The 26,497-nt window shown below is 34.8% G+C and overlaps 4 protein-coding genes across 6 annotated transcripts in view; 3 read left to right on the top strand and 1 right to left on the bottom strand.

Annotated features, from left to right (window-relative positions):
* Positions 1-71: 71 nt before the first annotated feature.
* Positions 72-7,984, top strand: LOC109544630 (lysozyme; the record flags this gene model as incomplete). The annotated part of the gene is given in 3 exon segments (XM_019914936.2): positions 72-336; positions 7,269-7,528; positions 7,684-7,984. Coding segments are annotated over 3 exon segments (453 nt in total). The 3' UTR covers positions 7,828-7,984.
* A 3,475-nt stretch (positions 7,985-11,459) lies between these two features.
* Positions 11,460-26,497, bottom strand: part of LOC109544644 — a 19,545-nt gene continuing 4,507 nt past the window's right edge. The window contains exons 3-7 of the mRNA XM_019914953.2: positions 13,684-13,746; positions 13,437-13,598; positions 12,961-13,202; positions 12,575-12,706; positions 11,460-12,518 (exon numbers count right to left, since the gene is read on the bottom strand). Of these exons, the coding sequence (XP_019770512.2) occupies positions 12,197-12,518; positions 12,575-12,706; positions 12,961-13,202; positions 13,437-13,598; positions 13,684-13,746 (921 nt within the window). The 3' untranslated portion in view covers positions 11,460-12,196. The remainder of the gene's footprint in view (positions 12,519-12,574; positions 12,707-12,960; positions 13,203-13,436; positions 13,599-13,683; positions 13,747-26,497) is intronic.
* Positions 15,864-24,691, top strand: LOC109544641 (pancreatic triacylglycerol lipase). Its single transcript, XM_019914951.2, has 6 exons — positions 15,864-16,350; positions 20,024-20,275; positions 20,331-20,624; positions 23,986-24,168; positions 24,245-24,392; positions 24,543-24,691. Exons 1-6 carry the CDS (start codon positions 16,164-16,166, stop codon positions 24,619-24,621), a joined length of 1,143 nt encoding a protein of 380 aa, XP_019770510.1. The 5' UTR covers positions 15,864-16,163; the 3' UTR covers positions 24,622-24,691.
* Positions 24,771-26,497, top strand: part of LOC109544642 (malate dehydrogenase, mitochondrial) — a 3,682-nt gene continuing 1,955 nt past the window's right edge. For 2 of the 3 annotated variants that reach the window (XM_019914952.2, XM_048663721.1), the window contains exons 1-5: positions 24,772-24,876; positions 24,931-25,193; positions 25,246-25,494; positions 25,544-25,676; positions 25,734-25,950. In XM_019914952.2, coding sequence (XP_019770511.1) covers positions 24,843-24,876; positions 24,931-25,193; positions 25,246-25,494; positions 25,544-25,676; positions 25,734-25,950 — 896 coding nt within the window. In that variant the 5' untranslated portion in view covers positions 24,772-24,842. Of the gene's footprint in view, positions 24,877-24,930; positions 25,194-25,245; positions 25,677-25,733; positions 25,951-26,497 lie in introns of all 3 variants that reach the window. The other variant, XM_048663720.1, reaches the window with a different exon arrangement.

Below are 26,497 nucleotides of genomic sequence, written 5' to 3'. Positions count from 1 at the left end.
CAGTTATCGCTTTCATTATTGTTTTCCTTCCTAATGCGTAAATAATTAGACTCATTTTGGCCGCTGCGATGATGACTTGAATTCCCGATGACTGGTTTCTCAAATCCTTGTTCTCCTATCAAGTTCAAGTTGCCTACAACATAATGCTAAAGAACCACCAGTCTGGTTCCGCAAGTGGCTTGCATATATTTCGAACCAGTAACCAGAAGCTGGTCAGTTCACTTAGAAACACGTCGCGGTTTGTACGGTTTAGTAGCTTTTTCTTTTAATTTATTTTCATCTTAATCATGATCAAGTACGTCATTGGGGCCGTTGTTGCTTTATCTTTCTTCACAGGTAAGACTTTTGGTTTTTTGTTTATTCTATCGTGGTTGAAAGTGCCTAGTTGTCCACTGCATATGTTGAATTTCCTAAATAATTCCTAGTTCCCAGAAAAGTTTGAGTAACTAACAAATAAAATATATATACAGTCAATAATGCACATTAGTTGCTTATATAAACAATGTCTCAATCCCTGAAAGTATTGCAGATTTTGCGAAACAAACCACGGCAAAAGAAAAGGCAATTTCAAACGCCGCTTTATTACATGAGACAATCGCATTAAGAAAAGAGATAATAATGTTTGTTATCTGGATAATATAACTTTTTCCTAACAAGATGTAGCATGAAAGCGCTTAGACGAATTGTCTCATAATGCTGAGTAGCGGCAAAAAAGTACGAAAACGTAACGAGGAAGCACTAACGGATAACATCAGATGAGGTAATCATCTCTTTTAGTAGCTTGTGTTATTGTCTCTCATTTAATGAGCAACTCTTGTTTATCGGCTCTTTTTCTCGAATAATGTAAAATCAAAAGACCGGAATTAATTGAGATTAATTATCGTCATTATATGGCAGGAATATGTATGCTATTCGATGTAAAATACAAATTCATAATCATGTCCATGAGCACCATATAGAAAGGTTGCTGTTAATTATTAGGCGCAAGCAATTAGTTTTTTTTCAAGATCTTTTTCTGAAACCATCTGCATTAATTACATTAAAACCAGGATCTTTAAAAAATTCATGTTAGAAGAGGCAAAATTCCTCTCGAATATTGCTGAAAAGGTTCAGGTGAACTGCAGGTTAATCCCCCGGGTGAATCCAGATGAAAACCAGATTCTTTAATGCATTTTATACACAAAACAAATTGCTCGCATTATGATACAAAATGCAATTTGGACTCGGTCCCATTTGCATATAAAATATTTGCGAGTCAGTGACTTTGCAACTGCCCATTTGACTTTGCGATATCATTGGAATTTGTAATCGGCTCGGTTAATCTCAGACCGTGTCGTTTTGGACAGAGAAAAATTGTTTGGGGACCGAAACTACATGATCTGAATGACCAAATTATTATGTTGGGTTTTTCCAAGCAATTCACACATTATTTTAAAGGTTTTCGCAAATGAAAAATTAGCAGACTGTGTTAGCACCGTTCAGAAAAATGCTTAGTTCAATTACTTCACTTTGATTCTGCGGGAAATATCCAGGGTGGTCTGATAAAGTTGCCATTATTTATTATAAACATATACAGGGTGTCCGCATAACTGAAAGCGTTTCTGAAAAAAATTGTTTTTAATCGCTGAAAATTTGTCACAAACGGACCAGGTTTTTCATATTCGTGTTTCAATTTTGAACATCCTGTAGTCCCTGTTTGAGGAAAAGATCATGCAATTTATTTTTGGATATATTGAAGCTTTATTTTAAAAAACGTACTCTTGCTAGACATTGATACATTGAACCATTATCGCTCCAACAGTAGAAAGGTAAATAGATGCAGATCTGATTAATCTGAGGTTAAAACACCGTTTTTTATCTGTTTATAAACTCGAAATTTTTTTTTACTATACCTTTAAATTTTTGTGGAAAATGAGTCTAAAACTATCGATGAAAACGTTTTGAAAAAAATTTTAAAATTTTACAGCAAAAATCAAAAATAATAACATCAGTGTCTGTTTTAGTTTTTCTGCAATCTTTCTTTGCAGCTTGATGTATTTTGTTGGGTCAAAATAGTATTTTTTGGCAAATTATTCACCGAATTGGAATTCCGATGCAATTTGCGTATTTTTCACACGATTTTAGCTGAAAACGAGTACTTGATTAGTAATTTTTACAAACAAAACACGGTTTTTGAATTAAAAAGTTTGTTTTCTGCATTACCGCCCATAGGTATTGGAGATTTTATTCCAAAAAAGTTTAACGTGAGAAATTGACATTTTAAGTGAAAAAAAACATCAGTACAACAGTGTCTGTATTAATTGATCATTCGTTTTGTCATTTAAAATGTTTAGATCAAAAATATAGCTATTCCTGAAAATACTGATTTTTTTGGAAAACCACTCATCGATTTCAAAATGAACCATTTTCCAGAAAACGTCTATTATTTTACTGTAAATCGAGTCAACTCGATATTTCGTTTCAAAATGGATAATATTGTCAATCAGCTTCAAAAATTTTATTTTGATGAAACAAATTCCGATAATTGACAAATTTGAAAAAAAAACGGTTAAAAATATGTACCTAAGTGTTAAATAAAAAAAAAACACCCATCAACATTCGCTTTCAGCTAAAATCGTTTCAAACATCTTTATACCGCTTGTGAAGTCGCAATCTATTATTAAATTGTCTTCGAGAAAATTTAAAATTTTGACGCAAAACGATTTGCATGGAAAAAGAACACAGAAAAACTAAAATAAACGCTTTTGAATTTATATTTTTTACTTTCTTCAATAAACATTTCGATTTTTCACGACAGTCTTGGAAACATCGGTGAAATTTTATTTTTTCAAATGCGCCAGCCATTTTTCGCGCTCAAAACGCCTAAAGACTAAACAAAAATGTCGCTTCCATTGCTTAAGCCTAGATGAAAAACTTTAAAAAATGAATTCCAGAAAGCAAAAAATTCAGCATAAAATGAGCTACATATCGACGGGTAGTTTTCCAAAAAAATATCTAGTTTAAAGAAAAAATGTTTTTTTTAAGTTGCCCCTTGAAATTCCAGCTAAAATCGACTGAAAAAAAAACAATATCGCATCATAACGACAATCCACTGAGAGGTTTTCAAAAAAATTTGCAATTTTTACTCAAAAAATTACCTCGAGAACGTACTGCCCGAAACAAAAACATTCTGATTGAAGAGGAGAATGAAGGAAAACTAAAACTTTTAGAAATCCGACGTTTAGAGCAACGTTTTGCGAGCCCCTCGCTTGAAAAGTTTTCCGGCTGTTACGATCACAAATTTGCCTCTTTGGGGCTAATTCAGCATAAAATAAGTCCCATTTCAATGGGCGGTTTGCCAAAAACAAACACTATTCTAATGTAAAAATCATGTTTTTTGGAAAAATTTCGTCGTTTTCAGCTACAATTAAGTCTTAAAAATCCAAGAATTTTATCAATATGGCAATACACTGAAAAAGTTTCGAGTTATTTGCTATTTTGACTCAAAAAGTGCTAATCCATAAAATACATGTGTACTTTATGCAGGCAAAACCAATGCAGAAGATCTAAAACAGACAATGTTGCATTAATGTTTAAATTTATCTATAAAAAAATGCAAATTTTGTACAAAAAGTTTCTACTCCACCCAAAAATAATTGTTTGTTTTGTAAAAATCCCCCATCGACATTGGTCAACATTTCACCTAAAATCGTTCCAAAAAAACAAATAAATTCGTCAAAATTGCAATACACTTGATAGTTTTCACAAAAAATTAATGGTAAAATCAAACTAGCAAACAATAAAATCAGAAGAATTGTCGAAAATCATTTTTAAAGAGTTTATCAACTGCTAAATGTATAAACAGTGTTTCCAGCTCAAATTAAACAGATTTGCATCTATTTACGCTTCTTCTGTTGGCGCCACAAAGGTTCATTTTATCAATGTCAAGTAAAAACCATTTTTTTAGCTCAAGCTTCATGATACCTAAAAGAAAATTTGTGTGTTCATATCGGACAAGGTGTTGAAAATATTGGCACAAATGTGTAAAAGCTGCTTGGTTTCTGACAAATTTAAGCGGCAAAATGAGTTTCAAATACACAGTTTTAAGAGGTTTTGACTGGTATTTAAAACAAGGGCGTCTTGTTCTAGATATTTTCCTGGACACTCTGAATAGAACTAATAAATCGAAGTAATAATTTCATTTTGACGATAATTTAATCACATAAAACTGCACAAAAGTTATTAATCAATTTTAGTTGATCAAAAATATCGAGGGATTGCGACTGTTTCAGAGAAAATTTTATCAAACACCAATTTCTGATTGGCGATTTACTTGTGAAGCGGATGTAACCAACCACAATAATAAAATTTAAATACATTATTCCTTGATTAACATTAATAAATTTCAATTATCAACACAATAGAACACAGATCACTTGGTACAAGCAGAACATTGGAAATTCCAAAAAAATCGTCTCATATAACTAATTTATTAAATGAATTTGTTTGAAATTTCCATTCTAACTGGACTTATCAGTCAATGGCCATTTCACCCAACCAAAACCTCATTAAATCCGGTCATTCAGCATTAATTATTAGCACTGTATATCAGCCATTCTTCGTATAACAGGATTTGTTTGGAGCAAAAAAAATGGTTTTGTCCTTGTTAAAGGATAGAAACACATGTCTCCTTATAAGATATCAAACAATGCGAAATCGATGAGATCATTTCAGTTTCTGTGAACGATCTTTATTTGTTATACCAAAATCTCATTACGGCGTAACCTTTGAGTGAAGGTGTTGGGTGAGTAGGATTTTGTCATAAAAAAATAATTACCGATAAATAAATGCAAAGAGATTTGGAACTTAATTGTTTGCTCGAGTGAAAGTCTTGAACGCCCATGTTGCGTTGAGTAAATAAAAATATTTAATTAATCAATTACGTAGAAAATGGTGCTAATGCAATCAGCATTCTTGCGTAGTAGTTTACTGACTTTTCACCTAACTTAGTTTGCAATTGTTTAAAATAATTAATCTAAAAACCCGAATGAATTATGCGTATCCATCAAAGGCCAAAAGATTTCTTTTATCGGGATTACAGTGTTATATCAATTTCAAAGAAATGTAGAAAGCCTTCACCTAGATCCAAAGGACAATGTCTAAGAATCTATAATTAGATTAATCTTCATCAGAGTTTTACATATTGTTTTGCACTCATTTTATTCAAGATATGTTAATGGATATCCCATTTTAGCGACTGAGTTGTTGTTTGTTCGTTAAATTGTTTTTAGTTATTTTTTAGAGAATGTTCTAATGATGCAGTTAGTAAGAAACTAACTGTTGAAATAATTCAAATTTTTCAATAACCGTGTGAACCAAGATGAATGGGAGAAAATTTTCGAAACTCAATGCTGTGGACACTGCATCATTTTTCATTAATTTACTTCAATCTCCGGCTTGCTTTCGTTTATTTCTGAAAAATTCAAAGGCACAATGGAGTCTGAATCGAGCGGATATTTTATCGTACAAAAACACTGTTGGAAGCATAATGGAGGAATAAAGTTATAATGCCATTCATATTAATAGAGCACCTGAAAAGACTCGTTTGGCCCCTTCAGCGTAGACGATAGTGCTACTATGGAAAATCCCATTTTCAATAATGTTTACCCGCAAATTCCATTCGCAAGTCCTTGGATAGGATGAATAAAATCAATCTTGGGGCTTTTTGTGTTTCTATTTGCTGAGGATTAGTGTAAATATTTACCATCTTTAAGGGACGATATCTGCTTTGTTCTGTACGTAAACCCAAAATCTGGAAGGATTTTGGATCCAAAACAATGCGTTTAGCTCAAAAAACACTCATGTGATATTTCGAGAGAGAAAATCGAGCAAAATTGGCAAATGTGCTCCAAATACCCCAAACTCTATATAATTTTTATCGTAAAACCGCGAAAAATGCATCAAGCCCATTGAAAAACACTGTACACTATTGTGATCAATTCCGCTCTTTGACCGTTAGTATCTTGTTATTGGAAACTCAAACACCCTGTATATGAGGCTGGGAAGCCTTTAGCATCTAAAAGTACCCATTGAACTGCAAGACAAATTAGTTTTTCCAAATGTTTTACCAATTTCATAATTTTTCACCACATTTTAAGTTTGGGATTTGGTGGGAACAATTGTCTCTTGCAAGTATAACCATATTCAAAGTACTTGAGGTTTTCTTCAATCAACTGAACAGTTTGCTCCGCGGAATAAAACTCGATGTGGATTTGTAAATTTATTTTTCAGTTTCTCTGTTTAAACGCAAAAATTTGTCGAGTTAGTGGGAATAATTGGCACGTTTGGGGTGTTAATGGTTCCGACGAAATTTTGTAATTTTGCCTTTAAAACCCTACAGGTGAAGTTTTCCTTCGGTTTTTCTTATCTCTGCATAAAATTGCAGCTTTAGATTCAGATTTGTTGCTTCAAAAACCTTAAAGCATGATTTAGTGGAAATACGTAAGGACGATGTTCTTAAATTGAAGATACTCGAGATTCTCTTCAATTAATGTTAAAATTTGTTTATTGATATTCGAGTTTTTCTGTGAAAGCGTGACAAGTTAATTGTTAGTTTTGGAGTTTAAATATTTCTCATGAAATTTTGCAATTAAAACCCTGCAGATTAAAATTTCTTTCGTCTATTTGCATACTGTTTTTTTATCTCTGATTAAAGTTGCTACCGAATCTTCAGATTTATTGCTTGAAAAGAATGATTTGATTGGAATATTTGTACTTCAGTGTAACATTATTGAAGGCACTCAAGATTATCTTCAATTAAATTTTTAATTTGCTGTGTGAAATAAAACTGGAGTTTTGCTCATTTAAGTTCAAAATTCGCTAATATTTTGCTAAGTGCTTAACTCATAAGACAACAGAAATTAGTATTCATATTGCATTGTTGTAAATAGCAATTAGAAAAAGTTATGCGGCGCTTAGCATATCTCTGATGTAATTACTGGACTAACTTGAATTTATTTGGCTTATATTCATATTTATTAAACTTTCGTGACTGTTATGATCATTATGGCAATTAGATTTTCTCTCTGTTTATCTGGAAAAAGCTCAGAGTCTCATTATTGTTTACGGTTTCCATTACATCAACCTCTAAGTGCCTAAAATATCGCAATATATTAAACACCTGAGATTTACCGAAAAAAAATTAGTCTCCTCCAAGCATAGATTTGAATGCTAAAAGGGGACGTTAAAAAACGTATTCAACTGATTTTTAAAATTGATGATATTTTCAGCTGTATCTGCTGATGATCTGCCCGTCACCCAGCAATGTCTGGGCTGTATTTGTGAGGCCATTTCGGGCTGTAACACCACAAATATCTGTTCTGGGGACGTTTGTGGTCCCTTCAGAATCACATGGGCTTACTGGGCTGATGCAGGAAAACCGACTGTAGCTGGAGAATCGCCTGAATCTGCTACGGCTTATGCTCATTGTGCTGGAGATACTTACTGCTCAGCATTGTGTGTTCAAGGATACATGAGCAAATTTCAACAAGTACGTATATTACGAAAAATGTCGCTTTTTTATTCAAAGGAAACTTTACACCCTGTTAGTTTGGGTTATTACTGGATTATTTGCTCAAATGTTTGCTCTGTTAGTCGACTAGTCGAATTTTGATAATTTTTAAATAAAAATTGTGTATTTTGCAGGACTGCAACGGTGATGCTAAAATCGACTGTGATGATTTTGCAGCCATTCACAAATATGGAGGATATGGATGTCAAGGTCCTCTACCTGAACCTTATGGGCAACGATACAGACAATGCAAATCCATTGTTGGAAGCGCCCAGTAAATGAGCTTAATTTATGCTAACTTAAGTGAAGAAATGTGCCAATCGATTAACTGCCTCACTCATCTTCTAACTGCAACTTTTCATTTGAAGTTTCTGGCTCTATTTAAGAATCAACGAGATTGTATTTATGATCCATAATAAAGTGCGTTTTAAGATATTGGTTTTGTCTCTTATATTGGTGATTATGTGTTTTGCTTAACTGGTTACAATCAGGGATTTTTGTAAAAGTTCACTGGAAAAACTATTAGCGGTAATATTTTTTTCAATTGAACGCCCTCCTGCATATTGTGGCATTTTTTGTATGAATTTTAAGACCTTTCATCAAGTCCACTACCTCTAGTCTATTTAAATCGTCTTGAATAAGTAATAATAATAATATTGGTTTCAGTGCTTCTATTTATCAAAAATAGCCTTGATGACGACCTAAATAAATGATGGAAACGTCGCCTATTTTTATATAGTTGAAAGAGTTTTAATCGGATGCCAAAGGCGCTAAGAGTTCGGACAATATTTTGATTTCTAGACCCACTTTTTGTTTTTGTTTTGTTCTTATTATGTTTATGATTGATGATCATATTGTCTCTTTTAATGCATTCAGTGTATACTCAGCTATACTCAGTCAAGCGCTTTGGTCTGCTCAGTAATACACGCACTAAACAACAATTTTAACGTCTGCGATAAATAGAGAATGACTTGTGAACCTGCTCTTTCTGAAAATTTGTTGCTTTCGTTACGTGCTTGAAGCTCTTCAACTTAGTTAAACATTGTCTTCTCTGAATCCCAACTTCCTTCACAGGTTTTGGAATTTAGTTTCCATTCGTTCTATGGGATCTTCTTGGTGTGGATGTTCACCTCCTTTACACGTTTGTGCTAATTTTTCAGCATCTTCTACACTGTCCTTTAATTTTCAGTGTGCCAGTTTTCCCTTGCGATTCTTCTATTCGCTAAATTTGCTCGGTTTATTGCTTCTCTATACTTGTATTAATTTTTCTTTGATATTGAGCTTTTATATTCCAAAGAAAATATCTTTTTTCAAGCAACTTTTTCGCTTACTTGTTGAAAGATAGCTTGATTTCTATTGTGAAGCTAGCAGCAGTATCGTCAGCTCTAGAACTGTTAAACTGTAAGATTTCGAAATAAATGAAACAGAAAAAATACATTCTGAATAGCCAAATAAACAAACACATTTGATCGTCAAAATCTTCTTAGGCAAAGCCAGTTGATAGACCTTAAGAGCGTACAATGATTCTACGAGGACTTTTATACATGCACGCTCCTACATGGACTTTTATAAATTCGGACTGAAAATTGTCTCTTCACCATTTGATCACAGTTTTCACGTGCTTTAAAAGAAAGCAATTCGAACGGACTGATAAAATTCATTCACATCACGCCCTGTGCCTAAATTATGTCAAAGTGGGGCGTTATTTGGAATTTTTTTACTACTCCCTTTCGTCAATTCCTGTTCGAAATGCCCTACTATGCATATGGATGTGCTCTTCTCCCTGAAAAAAACGGCTGTGTCGACATTTCTAATTTACATGAAAAGCATCGCAGATTTTGCCAGTTTTTTCGCAAAAACGATAGTTGCAAACACTGGATTTGGATATTTATGCATGCTGTTTTTTGCGTCCCTCGGGTGATCAGTCCAATAGGAGTCATTTATTTTTCAAACTTTCCTTTGGCTTCAAAGTGTGGAAAAGTAAAGGGATTCTTATTTAACTTTCCCCGCACGTACATGGGGGTGAATCGTTTTATTTTGATTGTTTAAACGGCAAAACTGCTCCCCGTTTTATTGAAGTTCATTGTCATGTTTTCTCCAATGATTTAAATCCTCCAATTCGTCAGTGTTCTCATGAAGCCCATCATTTTAACCAACTTTCTCAGCAACTTTTTAGTTAATCTGTATGACATTCTAATTTTTTCTTGAGATATAATTGAGGCTTATCCCTAGGGATAGCTAAAAGGGCACATTACAAGTAGGGACATTTCGAACATCATTTTCAAGTCAATCGCTTTCTTCACTCCGTTATAATGGGCTTTCCATGTAGGTTTCCTGTCTAAGGGTAATTCAATTCGCGCGCTAGAGGGATGAGTGCATTATTTATCGCCACTTTAGGCCAAATATCGTGTCTTATAGCGGTGCTTTATGTGAGGTTTACAGGATTTTGTAGAAAATTGTTTTATTAAGCAAATTTATTATTTCCAATTTTTGGAATGTTCAATCGACTGAAGGGACTTTGCAAGATTTTTCTGGTTATGATTGAAGATTTTTTGCAATTTTTCGTCTGCTATTCTGTTATTGACCAGTGCAAATTGCCGAAGCACCAATTTACCAACCAAATATTTGCATGCTTGTAAATCATTTTTCCATTAACTGAAACATAATAATTCAAGGGAGATTTTATGATTTAATTTTGTCTCGCAGGTTTAAGGTTTGCTTTCGATGCCAAACACTTCAAAACTTTTTAATCATTTCTTAATGTCGATAGCTATAAGGATTAATCCACGTATCAAACACTGTATGTGAAGCAGCTGCGCTGTTGCATGAATTAGGCTGAATTTGTGAAATTTTATATGAAAATTAGGTAAATAAAGACACAATTTGTTGCTGCTTGCAAAAATGTATTCATAAAACTTTCAACACAGAGGTATTGAAAATAAAACATTTTGTACAGTCTTTAGTCCCTACTTAGACAATTTTAATTTACATGCCTCTTTCGACGTTAAAACCCATCTAAGTCTAATTAGAAAATTTAACAACTTCTAACGTTTTTAGGAAGGTTATCGTATTGTAAACTACGACGACTACATTTAGGTCTACGTGTTTTTCATCCAATATTAAAGAATAAATACATATAATTAGGAATAAACATTTTTGCGGCGTCAAAAGACCCGAAATAAAAACAGGTGAAGTTTGTAGAATTAAATCACCTCTCTGGCATAAACCTAGTCATTGTCTAAGAATGTTTATTACGTATTATTTTAACTTAATTTAAAACAGGAATAGCGTCAGACTTACTATCCACATGCACTTAAGTGTAAGTACAAAATCAGTACACAATTCTGTAAAATTTGAATGAAAAACGATATGTTTTTCGAAACTTTCTCTATCTACTCGGCAACAATAGACATTTTCATACAACCTTAAAATATCGTCTTCTAGAATTGACTTATATTTATCTCTATGCTCTATTCTCAATTATTGTAGGATGCTGCATAAAATACGCACTCTAAACTATATAATTCAATGCATTTTTCTATTCATTTTAACTTTCGCTAATTCATAGGGCAGTTATTAAAAAAATGTATCTTTAACACAAAGTGGCAAAATATAGTGGTTATCTCAGTCAAATTTTTGCAACTCGCCTTATAGTTTGAAAATACTTTTTCGCCCTGTCGCAAGCAAGGCTTTTTTCCAACCTATTGGCCCTCATCAGCTGGACTTAACTGATGAATGAAAAACTCAAAACTGTTCGTTTAAACTACAGGCTTTTGTCCAGCTGATAAGAGCTAATAGGTCCGAAACCGGTTCTGAGAGATCCTGCTTGTGCTAGAACTCGATTTATTATTAGCGAGTTGCACAAAAAACATTGTTCTCATTTTATCAATCATTACTCACAACACTTTGCTTTATTGTTGTTTTGGTAACTTATATTTAGCCAAGAAAATACCATTTTTACAGCGTTTTTGAAGCACAAAAGGAGATTAAACGATTATTCACACATAACCCATTAAAGACTAAAAATTAATTTTTCTGCTGGAATCCGGCACGTTTTCATTGTCATTTGCTGCTTCATGATAACAGATTTGCAATTGGAAAAATTTGCGTTCAGTTCTTTTGAACAGTGATTTTTCATCCAGCATTAGCCGAAAGTTGCAACTGCTAATTATCATTTTTCCTTTTAATACTTTTTTATTCAGCCCTGACCAAACATAAAATTTTTTTCTTAGGCGATAGTCTGGTATTTTAAAATACAAGCAAATTACATAATAATAAAATTGACAATTTTTGCCTGTAAATTTTATGCGCCCTTAAAATTTCAGAAATAAAAATTTTGCCGAAAATGCAGAACCTCACTTTAATTTAGTAAATAACGCAAAAGTCGAATGCTCTTTTTGCCTGACTAAAACGCTAATGAGCATGTGCAAAAATAACATTAAAAATATAAATAAAACCACCTTTTTTGGAAAGTCGCATAAAACTATTGCTTCTGAAATACTGAGGCTTTTAACGAGTATTCTATTTTTGCTTGTTGTTAACGAACATTTTGATTGGTAATTGTACTACGTTTTCCTTAAAATCGCGAATAAAAAACCTTGAAAATTCCAAAACTTTTTAAAAACTTGTGCCGCACTGAAATCTCATTTACAGCTTTTCATCTCGACTTGCTTTCAATTTTCCTTTGGTATTTTTTATAACAACCAGCTTCTCCTTCATTTCCATGCTTTTCTCGAGAATCTCGTTCTTCTTATTGTCGATTCGCTCTTCGGATTTGGTCCGATCGGACCACCAACGTTTGCGGTCTTCTGGCTTCTTATCGTTTTTCTCTTTAACGCTGTTCTTCGATGGATTCACATAAGCAAGTTCATCCTCCTCATCGTTTTGCTGCAGTTTTTCGTATTTATTTCCCTTGGATGATCTACCAAGGAAAGGCAGCTCCAGTTGAGTGATGATTTTCTGTGCACATCTAATAAACACCATGAATTATTCAATTGAAAAACCATAAACAGAGTGAGTTTTCACCTTATTCTTGTGGAAGCAGGTGGAACACTGTGTAGAGGACTGGATTCGCGAATTGGAGGTAACCGATTGATGTGACTCTTCTCCGCTCTACAATAGTCTTTGAGTGTCATCTTCATTTCCTGCTTCTGGGACCTGAAACAGAAAAACAATGAACATTTGCAACTTTCGCATTTGCCGAGTTAAAGCGTCATAATGTTTTGCATTAACAATAATTAATTATTTATGCAAATTCCGCCTTCGAATTCGGAATAATCGATTAGCAAGAGAGCGAAAGACGGAAGGAAGGACTCAGGGTCGATTGCCTAGTCTTGAACTTTTAGGAAAAATCACCGAAGATGCAGGTTCAGGTGAGAAAGTTGAAGATTTTGCGCTCTTCATATGCTTACCTTCGAATAGCTCCAGTACTGGGCTGTCGAGGGTATGCGCCGCCTACACAGTGACCATCGCAGCATTTTCTTCCTGGCGCTGTTTGGTGCTTCAGATGCGCACCGTCGGAAGAGCTGGAAGATGAGGAAATGGAAGAACCACCGCTACTCACACTGTACAAGCTGTCCGAGGCAGGTACAGACGAGTCACCAGAGGTCATCGAGTATTCGGAAATTGAAGAAGGTAACATGGGACGACCATTCTGGGAAGAAAGTAATCAGTATACAAAGTTTCACCTATGTGGTAAACTAGGACAAAAACTTCTAACACAAAAACAAATAAATGGAAAGTGGTTGCAACCGGGGAATTCAAAAAAGTAAACATCAAGCAAGCTAATTTTTCTTCAGACTTTCCAAGATTTTTCAACTTTCTTCAGTTACTTCTTCACACATATGAAAAGTTCGAAGAGTGCAAACTGAAAACTCACTATACAAACCTTCAATCTTAAAATCTTCGATCGACATATAACACATCTGAGTGGAAGAAGTCTTTGAGACACTGCTATCTGAATAGTCTTGACGAAACATCTTCTGCAGACTACTTGATGGTCGCAAGGCAAGGTTTGCATGGTGGCTTTGGCATTAATGCAAATAACACACTGTAAAATAAACTTTCGATTTATGTTGCCTTTAAATCGAAAAATCGCTTTACTGGAATGCAAATGTGCAATTTGAAAAGTTTACCTCCTCTTCACGGCATGTAGCTAATTCCGGCTGGCTCTCTTCCAATTTGGATAAAAGCTTTTCCTGCAACGAGAAAAATACGACTATAATCGAAATCTATAACTCCTTATGCCTGGTTTTGATCGATTTTTTTCAAATTTATGCTTTATGTTTAATTTTTTATTAAAGCTTTAGCGTTAATTCATTTTGTGTGCGATTACAGGAACTAACCTTCGACTTCATCTTATTGTTTAAGGTAGGAATTATAGCCAATGTAAAACCTGTCGAACATTCACACCGAATTTTGCAAATGCACAAGGTGGAAGGTCTCCGAGGTGTGTTATTATTTTGTTATTTCTGTTACTTCGGGCAAGGTTTGTGCGGATTATTAATAGAGATTAGAGTATGCTAATTAATTAATTTTTCGAGCTTCAGTTATAAGAATTTTTTAATTCATTATTTCTAAAAATTTGTAACTTTCCTAGTAAATAAATGACGCAAGTAAAAGACAAAAATTCCCCAAATTTATAAGCTAATTCAAACACCTACGCAAGATAAACTGGGGTTTTATTAACCATTTTCCTGAACCGGATATTGGTTCCAAAGGTTAAGCCATACATACATTTTATGTAAATTAGACAAAACAAGACGCAGTTATTTTTTTCAGGTAACATTAATTTAAAATTTTCTTGTTTAACACATATAACGTTTTAACAGCGATGTGGTTTACCTTCTAGGTGATTCATTGCGAAATGTACATATCTATTCTATTTGTGTCATATTGTACTGTGGTCTGCTAAATATACAGTAATTGATAATGTAATGGAAACCGATTAAAATTTTATTTAAATGTTAGTTAATTTGCGCTATTCTCAACTATGTGTCAGTTCGAATGATAACCTTTTGTAATATTGAAATTTTACTCCTAATGTTTTTTTCAGCGGAATTTTTTGCGGTTTTCCTTTAGAGATTATAGCTTACGCTATTAATTATAGCTTACGCTAATTAGCTTAAAGATTATAACTTTACTGGCGGATATTTCCTAAAATAAAATATTTTTGCGATCTAGCACAAATTAAAACCAGAACTGTGACTTTTTATTGGATATTTATTTCTAATTTTAGTATTAATATTATAGTACTTAATGTGTCGTAATTTTTCATTTATTTTTAAATAAATCTTTACATGTTTTTCCCCAAAATGAGCGGCTTGACAAAATCGCTAAAAGCTTGTGTTTTCAACTCCTTCATTTAAAAAAAGTACAAAAATTTAGAAGAGTTTCTCCTGCGTTCAAGCAAATTTAAATGTATTATTCGGGTCATTTGCCCGATGCGGAGTCTTAAATAAATACACTCTATACAAATACACGAATTAAATTTTGCATAAAATCTAAATAAGATGTTTCAAATACACGCGCCTTGGCTTAAATGTTCCTTTGTTCTAAAACTTTTACTTTCCTGTAGTTTATTATTTTTCATAATTAATCTATTCATTTTTCATTTAAACTAGTGTTAGTGACTGATCCCGCAAAACAAACTCTTTTTATTTTATGAGCGCTTATTCCGCGAGGAACAATTATCTTCTGCTTCCTGAAGATCTCGCTCCTACCCTTCAAAATAAGCATCAAAATATTTTATATTGCGGTTATAAATGCGTGTTAATTATAAAAGCACAAATGCACATTATGGAGCGCAAACCTTCACAGTTGATTCATGGGGGTCACTCGCATACTCAAGATGAAGAGGCAAAATTCCGGCAGGTATTTTTATAAATCAAAATAATCTTCCTCAGTTCCTCATTAAAATCTTCGAGCTGAAAATGAACCGCAAAGTTCCTAATTTTAAGATCAAATGTGCAGCAATGGTTTTGCAGTTTTTCCAGCACATGCTCTGATTTAACTTAAATGTTAACAACCGAAAAATAATACAGTTTATTTTAATGCTCCAAATGAACTGAATAATGCTCCAAAAAAATGTTCAGTTTGAGAAAAAATGCGACTGATGCTAAATCCCCAAACTACTTGTTCTTAGTCGAAAAATAATAATAATTTGAGAGCAAAAATATTAATAACCACGTAAATTTTGCAAAAACTTGAAATTTTTAATGCTTGATAGAAAATGAAATTAACAAAATAGTTCTTATCCTAAACCAAAACTGTATGAATGTTTATGAGAAACATGCAAAGTGTACACCTTAAATCATACAGCGCAACAAATGATAGCCTTTAAAAAAACGCCGGCGTCCTCTCGTGCATATAACCCGATGATTTTATAAAAAACAACATTGCGGAAGTAGCTTTTTCTTATTAAGTTTCATGGACTTCGAATCCGACAATCTTTCATCAAACTCGTTTTCCGGAGCGAACGGAAAAAAAATTGTTGCTGGTTTGTTTTTTTCTGACAGCGGTAGTGCGCTAAGTGTGCTCAAAAAGTGTTTTTTGCAAGTGCAAAAATTAATCTTGGTTGTTTCTTCTCTCATTCCGTTGTGCATATTTTATTAATATGAATATTTTGTCGTTTTTGATTACAACCGGCGTCAATATTCTCTACACTCCTTTTGCTGAGAATGCAAGAAGTGAAAATCTCCTGGGGTCGAATGAGCGCAGTATTCGGGCCAGTGATTTTTCAATATTCCCATTTAATTTGCTCAGGAATACTCCGGCCTGTTCAACACTTAATTTATACTTCGGTAAGTTCAATGATAAACTATTTAGGTACTTAACATGTTTCTTGTGTGATAAATATGAAATTAATGCTCATAATACAAAAAAATGTCAAGGCTAGTATAAATAAGGCAACCAAAATTTGTAGGTTTAGTTGTCTGATTTTAAAACTTTGCTGATAGCAGTTTGCAGTTTGTAACTGAACGGAATTTACTCTCAAAAAATCATTTAAAAAAATATTTTTTGTTTTGCTTAATTAAACAATTAATTTAGTTAATAAGTGATTAAATTTGTGCGATTGAAATAAGCATTAATCAAGGTGCTTCTTTGAGGGAATTAAGGCAAATAAAAATCTTGAACATTTCATCTATTAATCTTTAGAACGCATCTGAATCTTAAAAACTTCGTAAATTTCATTAAGGAAACTAATTGAGTCCGCATTCTAAAATCGAATGAAATCTATGATACAGAGTTTTGCGATTTTCGCCGTTTTGTCATGTTTTGCAAAAGACACATTTTTTATATATTAAATATTACTGTCATCCAATTATTGTTCCAACGGTTCCCTGTGCTTCTAAATTATTTGATGAATAGATGCAGAAGCATTGGACGCAAAATTCGTCAAACATCTGTAATGGTTTTCTATCAAAATCAAAACTAATCGAAGAAATACACAGGAAGCAATTAGTTCCACAAAAAATTGCTAGCAGTAAATCCATAGATAATAAAACGAAATAAATGAATGTTAAGAAACGAACAAAAACAATGATTAATATTTGCCATCAAGCCCTCATCACTATTTATGTGTCCAGGACGTGATTAAAAATTCTGCATGAAATCGGCCAAATCTCGAATGCATTATGCGTTTGCACATGGCAGCGCCCAAATTCATTTCGGCCACATTTACGAAAACAAAAACTTTTCTTCCTTTGTATTTATGAGTTTGTCACGCTCCAGTTTCTTTTAATAAAGAAACTTTATTCCGCATCGCGGTCCAACTTAGGCATCTTGATGCAATGCAGTCCTTCATATGGTTCAAAAGCTTTATGATATTTGATCAACATACTCATTTATTATTTATTAACCTGCTAACCAGGCGAAAAATTACAAATTGATTTCATATTCACGAAATTTGCTTTTGAAACACACATTAGGAAATTTCCGAACTGTTTTAGGAGGTCGACGTTAGAATCTCCTTCAAGGTTTCAATGTTCCTTCTCCAAATAGTGCCCCTAAAAAAAGCGATTTGTCCTCTTTTATTCAGACACCATGAAGAACGTGTCTTCCGCATACATGCAATATATACAAAGCAGCTTTGGATCGGAAATCAAGCAATAAAATTGAAATAATCTTGGGCAGTCCAGATAAGTTATATTCCTGCAATTTGTCAAGTGCCTTTCCCTTTATTCCATTCGTAACATTTTGCTGCAACTTCAAGTGATTTATACGCTCTTTTACTTGAAACCATTATCTTCGTTCAGCACGCTGGCAAATCAAATGAACTCTACAATGCAACAACCACTCGCAGCCCTCAAAAACATTAAACTGAGTTATTCCTGCTTGTTCAGCATTGTTTAATGCGGTCCTTCACAATGTTGTAATGAAATTTGCCAATAAAATCAGCTGTTGTTCTACGTGTTAACTCATTAAACAACAAATGAGAGCAAACAATGTACGACTAATATTAGTTGTTTGGGTTCGGCGCTGGATTTAATGAAAACATCGATTAATTTTCCTGTTGGATCTGGATTTTGAACTCGAGCGCCAAAAAATCCCTGGAGAATTTTGACTATATTCAGCGCCTGTCCAGGGTAATGCAATTGCCGTTTTAACACGATGTGGTTTCAGTCTGGCAAATGTAATTTCATGGTTTTCAGAGCTTTACTTTGCTGAAAATGTAAAGTGAGGCACATTTATATGGAATTTTCGATGGTGGAGAAAATTTAATTTTCATTTTTATTATTTTTTATATCTAGCTGAATTGCTGAACATTGAAATCTTGATGATGATTGAACCAACTAGATGGGAATTTCTTCGTCTGATCGAGGTCGTCCTGATTTGCAACAGATCAAAGTGTTTCTTGGTAAATTAGAAGCAGAAAAGTCCAGTGCTTTCACCGCGTGAAACTAATCTTAATCGCAAAAAGCTGCTCAAGAGCTACTTGGATGATCGGGATCGGGGCCTGAATTCTGCGATTAATCAGAATGAATATTTTTCTCCGATCAACTTTCTTTTATATAAAATATCCCAAACTGTTGTTGTTTAACCGATAAAAGAGACTAGTTTTGGAACAATTTTTTTATAATTTTCCTGAAAACTGTTCTTGAGATAGCTTTGAAAACATATTACCGGCTGTATCTTGATGATATTGAGCACATTTTGTTCAGAATATCTTTTTTTGATAAATCGCCTTGCTTTCGAAGAAAAAATAAAAATGTGAAAATCGATGGAAATCCAGCGATTTGAGCCGAAGAAATTTTAAAACAACAAAGTTTTTTGGATTTTAAATCTTTTCATCCCAAAGCTTGCCATGTGTATTAACTATTGCATGCCAAAGGAATTTTTAGATTTTTTAGCCAAAACTGTTTAATCCCTGAAAAATCCCATTAAATATTCCAAACTCCACATTGAATCCCCATCTAAAGTGCACGTAAAATAAACTAAAACCTGAGGAAATTTTCTTCTTGTGTCCGTGATATTAACGGTTTTAATTATTCCAAGCAATGCTGAAGAAAAACTCGATCTTAATCTTGTCGAAAAAGCTCCAGTGGCTAACGCACCTTTGACTAAGAGCACTTTCCAGAGTCGCTTTCAAAATTCCACTTTCGTTTTAATGAAAATGGAAATGTTTTAATGAATGAAAACTGTAGACATTTAAATGCAAATTACAAAACCAAAATGCAAAAAAATCCTCTAGAATGGCAAGGTCGCCATGAGTGGCCTGCAGTTTCTTCAGATTTTAATATTAACAGTTTTTAATCTTCCCAGAAATGGCAAAAAGAAACTCGAACTCAATATTTTCAAAAACCTCCAGTGGCTCGCTTATTAAGCGCTTTAGACGAAGAACCAAAAGCAACTTTTATGGCACTTTGACTTTCTCCATGCAATAACGACAACGACGCTTTTATTGGCTTAAACCATTCATGTTGAGGAGGTTTGAAGAAGCAGAATAACGTTTTTTGAACGGAAACTTGAATGCAAGAAAGCGGGCAAAAAACAAACAAAAAAGAAGAAAATTCGCTTGACGTACTGGAAGCCGAGGTCCCATTGAGGGCATCAGCTTCTGCAGACTTTTCACCGGGAGATTTCCACAGAGCTTCGGAAAAGATTCGGCTAGGAAATTGCTAAAATAACAGAGGAAATGTTGCAAAATGAAAGCGACTAAATAATCTAGAGACTTAGACAACAACAGATTTGAAGCAAATGTTAGGTTGAAACTAAAAAATTGCGTAGTACAATCGGTTATTGTTGGGCCCATCTTTCCAATGAGGGCTCACGAGACAAAATCTGAGTTTGAAAAAAACTTTTTCCGAGTGGTTTCAACTACTCAAAAGTGTCGACATTTTTCGTCTCACTTGCAATTTAGAGGCAAGCTTTTCAAAAAACTTCTCACCTCCCAACTAGCAAACTTATTCCCATGAAAGTTTCCACTTCGCTACCATTTCTGGACTCAATAATATTTTTGAACCCGGTTTCCAGGAGACAATTTCCTCAAAGTGATATCCATCCCTCGCGGCTCATGCAGCAACTGCTGTCCAATTAAAATGTCCCGGGACGTAAAGTTCGTCCTCTACACGAAAAACAATCCTGAAAATGGTATAACTATTCATCCCTACAACGAGAATGGGGCTGCTCGAAGAGCTGGCGTTAATCCGGAATGGAAAACCATCATTTACATTCACGGATTTTCCGAACCCAGTCCCGGAGAAAGCGGAAGAGGAATAATAGATGGTAAGTGGAACGTTCGTACGTTACAAGAGTAAAACATTCAGCCAAATTGTTTCAGCTTATTTGGCCAAACCGGAGAACTTCAACATTATTCTGCTGGATTGGGGAGAATTGGCTGCCTTTCCCTGGTACCGCACCGCAGTTTACAATGTTAAACTAGTAGGGAAAGTGCTGGGGAATTTCATTAAACTGTTCAGCCAAACTGGGGAGATTCCCATCCAAAACCTACATGTGGTTGGGTTCAGTTTGGGAAGCCACATTGCTTCCATGGCAGGAAAGGGACTGTCCAGTGGACTTAGAATCCCGAGAATCACAGCTCTGGATCCGGCCTTTCCAGAATTTTCTTTGCAAGGTAAATCATATTTACTACCATTAATTTTGGATGCATCTAAATGTTCTAAAGCCGCCTACAAATGACTGCAAACTATCGATCCAGGAGGGCATTATTGGACTGAAATCATTTTCCTCCTCGACGTTACGTTTCAGCTTGTAATTTCCGGCTTTGCTTTGAATTATTGCTTTTCCAATTCTCGTTTCGCTGACAAGACGGCGGGTTTTTCAATAGATTTTTTTTCAATGAGAAGTAGTTTCCAGTGCAATATTTTCTGGAGTTTACCACGAGTGCAAAAAATTACTGATATTTTTTATTCAGACTTTCCAGATTGAAAGTGTTTACTTGTGGTTAACTGATCTTGAGTGAGCTAAAAGTGAGCCCTGAATGGTTCTGTACAGAGTGGTTGATCAGGCAATGGGCGATTTGAATGCTGAAGGCACTAGAAGGTTTTGATATTTTGTATCATCAATATTTCAGATGGTGTATTTTTACATTTGGAATTTGCTAAATCTAGCAAACAGCAATAAAAGATTCGTTTCTTGAGGTTGTTCGGCACCTCCGCAACTCGCAGTAATTCGTTGAAAAGATCCCATATGCGTTAGGAAGAATCCGTTCAACGGCGTAATTTCAACACTCAAACCTTGAAATATTTTATGAAAATGTAACTCTGTAGCCCCGTTTTCGCTTAAAAACGCCGCTTAACAACCTTTTTCGATTTAAAAAAATAGGCCTGTTCAGTCATTATTAAATTGAGCAGATTATTAAGTATTTTTTTTTCTATTTAGAACCGATTTGGGCATACATTTACATTTATTGCATCAACTTCTTTAATTACTTTCAACATGCAATCTCGTATGGCTCAATTAAATGCAAACAATGCTTGTTGATGTTTTGGAATCCGTCTTATTTGCGTGGCTTGTTTGTATTGCTAATTCTGGCTCAGTCGCGTTTCTTTTGGCAAATAAATATGTCTGAAAGCAAAAGCATTTCCAAAACAGGTTGAAATTCCAACTATTCTAGAAAATGATTGAATGAGAGCCACATTAATCAAATCAGCGTCGTTAATCACCGGAGCTTAAATTGGCAGCTTTCGCACAAAGCTTCGGATCGCCAACGGATTTTCACGAATACGGTTACAATTTGTTAGCGAAAAACGCAACTTTAAATCAATAATTTGGCTACTTAGCACGCCATTTTTTTCCAAATAAAATTCCCAATTAACTTTAGATTATATTCCATATTGGATCCCTTCGAATGTTCGCAATATCTTCATGAATAGCCAAGTGATGCCTGAAATCCTCGAATATAAATTCCCGTCATATTCAATCCAATAATCCCTGTAGTGTTAGCTCGAATAGTGCCAACCGTGAATCGATCCTGATTTGCTTAACTGGTATAATACACGTCTCTTTGATTAATGGACTGGCTTAGTTTTCACGAAACAGCAAAAAACTCTGGTGAATTGATGATATGATAAACCTTTTGTCGGCTAATGTTTATAAAGCCTGGGATAATTTTGGAATTTAATGGTCGAACAAGGAACTGTGATCTTTTTCCTTTTTTCCCAGGAATACCTTCTATATATGCTATAAATTATGCAGGACGTCCAATAATTATTCTTGCAAAAGTAAACCACAGATTCCTGGAACAAAGACACAAATATTTTAATCTAAGTTACTTCCAGTTAGAATTAACCAGCATTTAGTCTTGTATGGAATGTTGGGGGTCAAAAAACAAAAAAAAGTATAACTTTTTTATATAGAAAGCTTAGCAGAATCGATGTTATTCAAAATTTCCATTCAGTAAAGCACAAAAAAATTTCTTTTCTTGAAATCTATGTTTTTTAAAAGCCTTTTTATTTCAGAAATTTGTGGTTTAGCTTGGTTCCATTACTTACCAGTTTCTTAATGACACGAATATTTAAAAGGGCAATTCTTGGATGAATTCCAACAAAAAAACTATCTATGGACATGTGTCGTAAACCTCCTAACTTTCGAGACGAAGGGGGAAAAGTTTAGAATTTTTTATACAACTGCGATACTTTTGTCGAAATCCCTATAGAATTTGGCGCCCGTCTTCTATGCTTCATGATGCATTTTCTTATGTGCAACCATTTTTATTATTTGGACCGCATGGGCCTCTACGGTTTCTGTACCACAAAAAAGTGATTCGCCACTGCTCTCATTTAAAATAAAAATTGTTTTTGGAATTCTCATTCACCTCTAAACAAATTTGGTTTCTTGCTTTCATTTCGTCTAACGCATGGTTTTTGCCCAAAAAAATTAAATTCTGTTAACTTCAGCTCAAATTGCTAAAATAATTTAAACATTTTTTATGTATTTTTTAGCAATGCAATAAATGCATTTTGTCTGAATTTTCACGAAAGCAAACTTACATTTTTTAACTAAAATAGTCAAATCTTTTTTGAATGCGTTCATTTTAAGCGCTTGAACAGGCTGAAGAGATTTTTTTACTTGTAGTAGCAATATTTGGTAAGTTTTTCACCGTTTAGCATTAATAATTGACTTTTTACCAGTCTAGATTTTCATTTATATCACTTGGTTCAATCCATTCGTTTGGAAAGCCGACCAAAACCCTTCCGTATCAATCCGGTCCAGATTTCAACATAAAACCCAAACATCGATTCAAATCTAGAAAGACTCACGGAAAATGTTAATTTGGTTTGTGCCCGAGCGTTGGGAGCTTTTTCTCTAATGGAAAATACAGTAAACTTTTCTAAGACAAATGTTCGTGAAATTAATACAAACGAACAATAAATACACACTCAAATTGCAACAAGTACAAAAGGACAACTTCTTAAGTCGCCTTATATTCACATAAATTATCCTTGTTAATTCTCGTTGCCCAGTTTAAACAGTGTGCAACAAAAAAAATGTATTTAGATTTGGAAAATAATCGGAAAAATCAATAACAAAAAGCCGTTTAATGCATTTTTGCAAAACTAAATATCTAACGTAAAAACAGAAGAAAAATTACTAGTAATGGATGATTTAGAGCAAGATTAACCAGCTCTTAAAAATGATGTGGACACATTGGGCAAAACGTTTTAAAAACTTTTTTTGGATTTGGAAAAAGTTTGGATCCCAAGGACCCAAAAGTTTAAAGTGGTTAAAACGTTAAATTTTACAGTTAAATCTCGGAATTTCCGTAAATGCAAAAATAATCTAAAATTCTAGTTATAATGAGCCAAAAGAAAATTTTATGAGAGTTCTATGTTCCATTTGTCGATTGATCCTGGAAAACTGTGCAATTTCACCATTCAGAGTTCATTTAATTTTAATCATTTAAAGTCTTATCTTCACTATCTTGCAGCTTACGGACTTTCCTTCATGCGTTTTACCATCAACTGCATTTTTAGATCGCTCCAAGAGACTTGCAGAAACCGACGCTGACTATATAGACGTAATTCATACCGATGCTGGAGTATTCGGCTTTCCAGCTTCCATTGGACATGCGGACTTTTATCCCAATGGAGGAGTAGCCCTACAGCCAGGCTGCCAGCCCAGCTACTTGGCACAACAACGGATAGCCGACCAAGTTTGTAAGAGCTCAGTTCTTCAACATGTTTTTATCTTTTAATTTTTGATAAATATAAATAAAAATTCCGGTATTTTCAGTCGCGTGTAGTCATGGAAGGGCTTGGCGCCTCTATGCCGAGTCGGTAACAAACCCAAGGGCTTTTCCAGCCACGCAATGCGAGAACTGGAAGGGCTCGAACAAAGAATGCAATTTCACACTCGATGCCTTCATGGGATTTGGGAATAGGTGGGTAGTTGCATACATTTTTTAGTTGACCAGACAAAGTTTAGTCGATCAGAGAAACTAGTTCTTGGAAGGATATAAATTGATCGGAAAAATCACTATTATTTTTTAACTAACTCATTCGTTGCCACTTTATTTTCGCATTTTTTCCAGAGACACTGTTGGTCAGTTTTTCCTGCAAACAGGCTTCAAGTCGCCCTATGGCCTTGCTGTTAAGCAGCAGATCCGTTAGGAGCTTCCACCTTTGTCAAACTGCTGCTAGGGAACTTAAGACTGAATAGGATTAAATAACATCAATACTTTATGGCCTTTTATTGATATTGGTTTTCCAATTTTGCGCTGCTCGTTCACTCAGCTTCCCCAATCCTGATCACACTCCTTTCTTACTCAAAATCACTAGGCTTTCATAATCAAAATCTGACATTCTCCTTCATCCGCATACCAAAATCTCCCATGAAAATGAACCTACAAAACCTCTTAAAAAACTGTAAGTAACCAGTTGCCGCAAACCCCCATCTTGAGTTGGCACCCTTTTTTCTAGCCCTGAGACGCTCCGATTTTTCCTCACAGCTCTGCACAAAACCGGACTTTCAAAAGTCGGTCCAGGTTTGCGTTTTAGGGGCCAACACTCGGTTGGGAACTTTCACCAGCTTCCTGGCCAAGCAAAACCCATTGATCTCCACTCTTCATCTGCAAGGCTGTTTCCCCATTGAAAACATGGGAAACGATCTCAATTTCTTCGATACCAGATGTCGCGTGCGAACTTACTGCGGATTGGAACAATCCGTTTCAAAGGCAGTCAAAGTAGGTGAAAATCTACTGGAAAATCAGTCAAAAGTAGTTTTTTGTTTCATAGAGCGCGGATATTGTGGTCATCCTCCCCACAGAAGGCTCCAAACCGGACACTCCACTAGGAGAACGGGTGATGAAGGAGGGAAAGCGTGTTTCCAACATCGCTGCTCAATGCACAGTTTATGCACCTCGAGCTGTCCTTGTTGTTTGCGTGCCTCCTGTATCAGTTACCACTCCTCTTGTCGCAGAGGTGTTTAAAAAAACCAACTTTTACCATCCAGGCCGGATAGTCGGTTCGGCAGCTCTAGCTCAAGTAACTGATCGGAAGCATTCAACAATGGAGAAAATAGAGCATTTTCCAGGTGAAAGCAAACACTCTTCTGGGACGTTTCCAGGGTCTGGACCCTAGTAATTGTTATGTGCCCATGCTAGGAGGCCCCGAAATTGATCTCGCGGTGCCTCTATACAGCCAAGCCAAGCCGGTGGAAGTGTTTGGTTGAGCAACCTCAGGCATTGATCAAATAATATTTTAACTGCGCAGAAAACTTGCAGGTAAAAGTGGCTCGATGGCAATCACGGCACGTTTCAGGGGAGTGAAGGAAGAGGACTTTCCAAAAAAGCTGGGAAACCCCAATTATATCGAAGACTGTCCTTTGGCTGAAAGCTACGCTCTTAATCAGCTGATATCCACTATAGCTTCGGGTATTTGTGGAGACCCCCATGCATTTGCAAATGTCTTTGTTAGATGTGGCGCAGTCGACATTTCCAAGTGAGTAACATAACATAACGTTTCAACCTAAATTATTTTTTACATGCAATTGTCGTCTTTGCTTACTCACTTTATTGTGCTTTTCAACCCTCAAAATGTATAAAACAATGTCCAATGTGCATCAAGGTTGCCTTTTTTGTGGATCGCCTAAAAACGCCCTATCATCTACATAATAAATACGCTGAATCCACTGTCTGACCAAAACCAGACATAAAAAATCCCGAACTGAACGGTTTTTAGCAGGCTTTGCTGAATTTCGAGCTTTGGCTAAGGAGTTGCTCCTTATGAAATAATAGTTTCGAAAACAAGCTGCTTAACCGGCGTTTTATGAGCTTTTGCCTCCAAAAAACTCCATTTAAGAGACCCAAACATTCTCCTAAACAGTAAGAACTGATAAGTTCTATATTGTTGAGGCGGATTCATTTTTTACAAACTTCTTTTTGGGTATTTTGCCTCTTACAGCTTGAGCCTAAGTGTGTCGCAGGATACCCTCTAGGTGATAGTTCTTGATTACTTTTTGATAAATAATTCGTTCTTATTGCAAAAT

The sequence above is a fragment of the Dendroctonus ponderosae genome, unplaced genomic scaffold, assembly GCF_020466585.1.
Source record: "Dendroctonus ponderosae isolate FM_Combo_2020 unplaced genomic scaffold, Dpon_F_20191213v2 Dpon_F_20191213_2, whole genome shotgun sequence".
Taxonomy (NCBI): domain Eukaryota; kingdom Metazoa; phylum Arthropoda; class Insecta; order Coleoptera; family Curculionidae; genus Dendroctonus; species Dendroctonus ponderosae.
This window is presented reverse-complemented; position numbering and strand designations above follow the sequence as displayed.

Bases quoted from the DNA above. Each gene is read 5' to 3' on its own strand.
- LOC109544641 (XM_019914951.2), top strand. From the start codon at position 16,164: ATGAATATTTTGTCGTTTTTGATTACAACCGGCGTCAATATTCTCTAC. The intron at 20,276-20,330 runs GTAAGTGGAACG...AAATTGTTTCAG, and splicing joins CGGAAGAGGAATAATAGATG to CTTATTTGGCCAAACCGGAG. The intron at 24,169-24,244 runs GTAAGAGCTCAG...CGGTATTTTCAG, and splicing joins ACGGATAGCCGACCAAGTTT to TCGCGTGTAGTCATGGAAGG.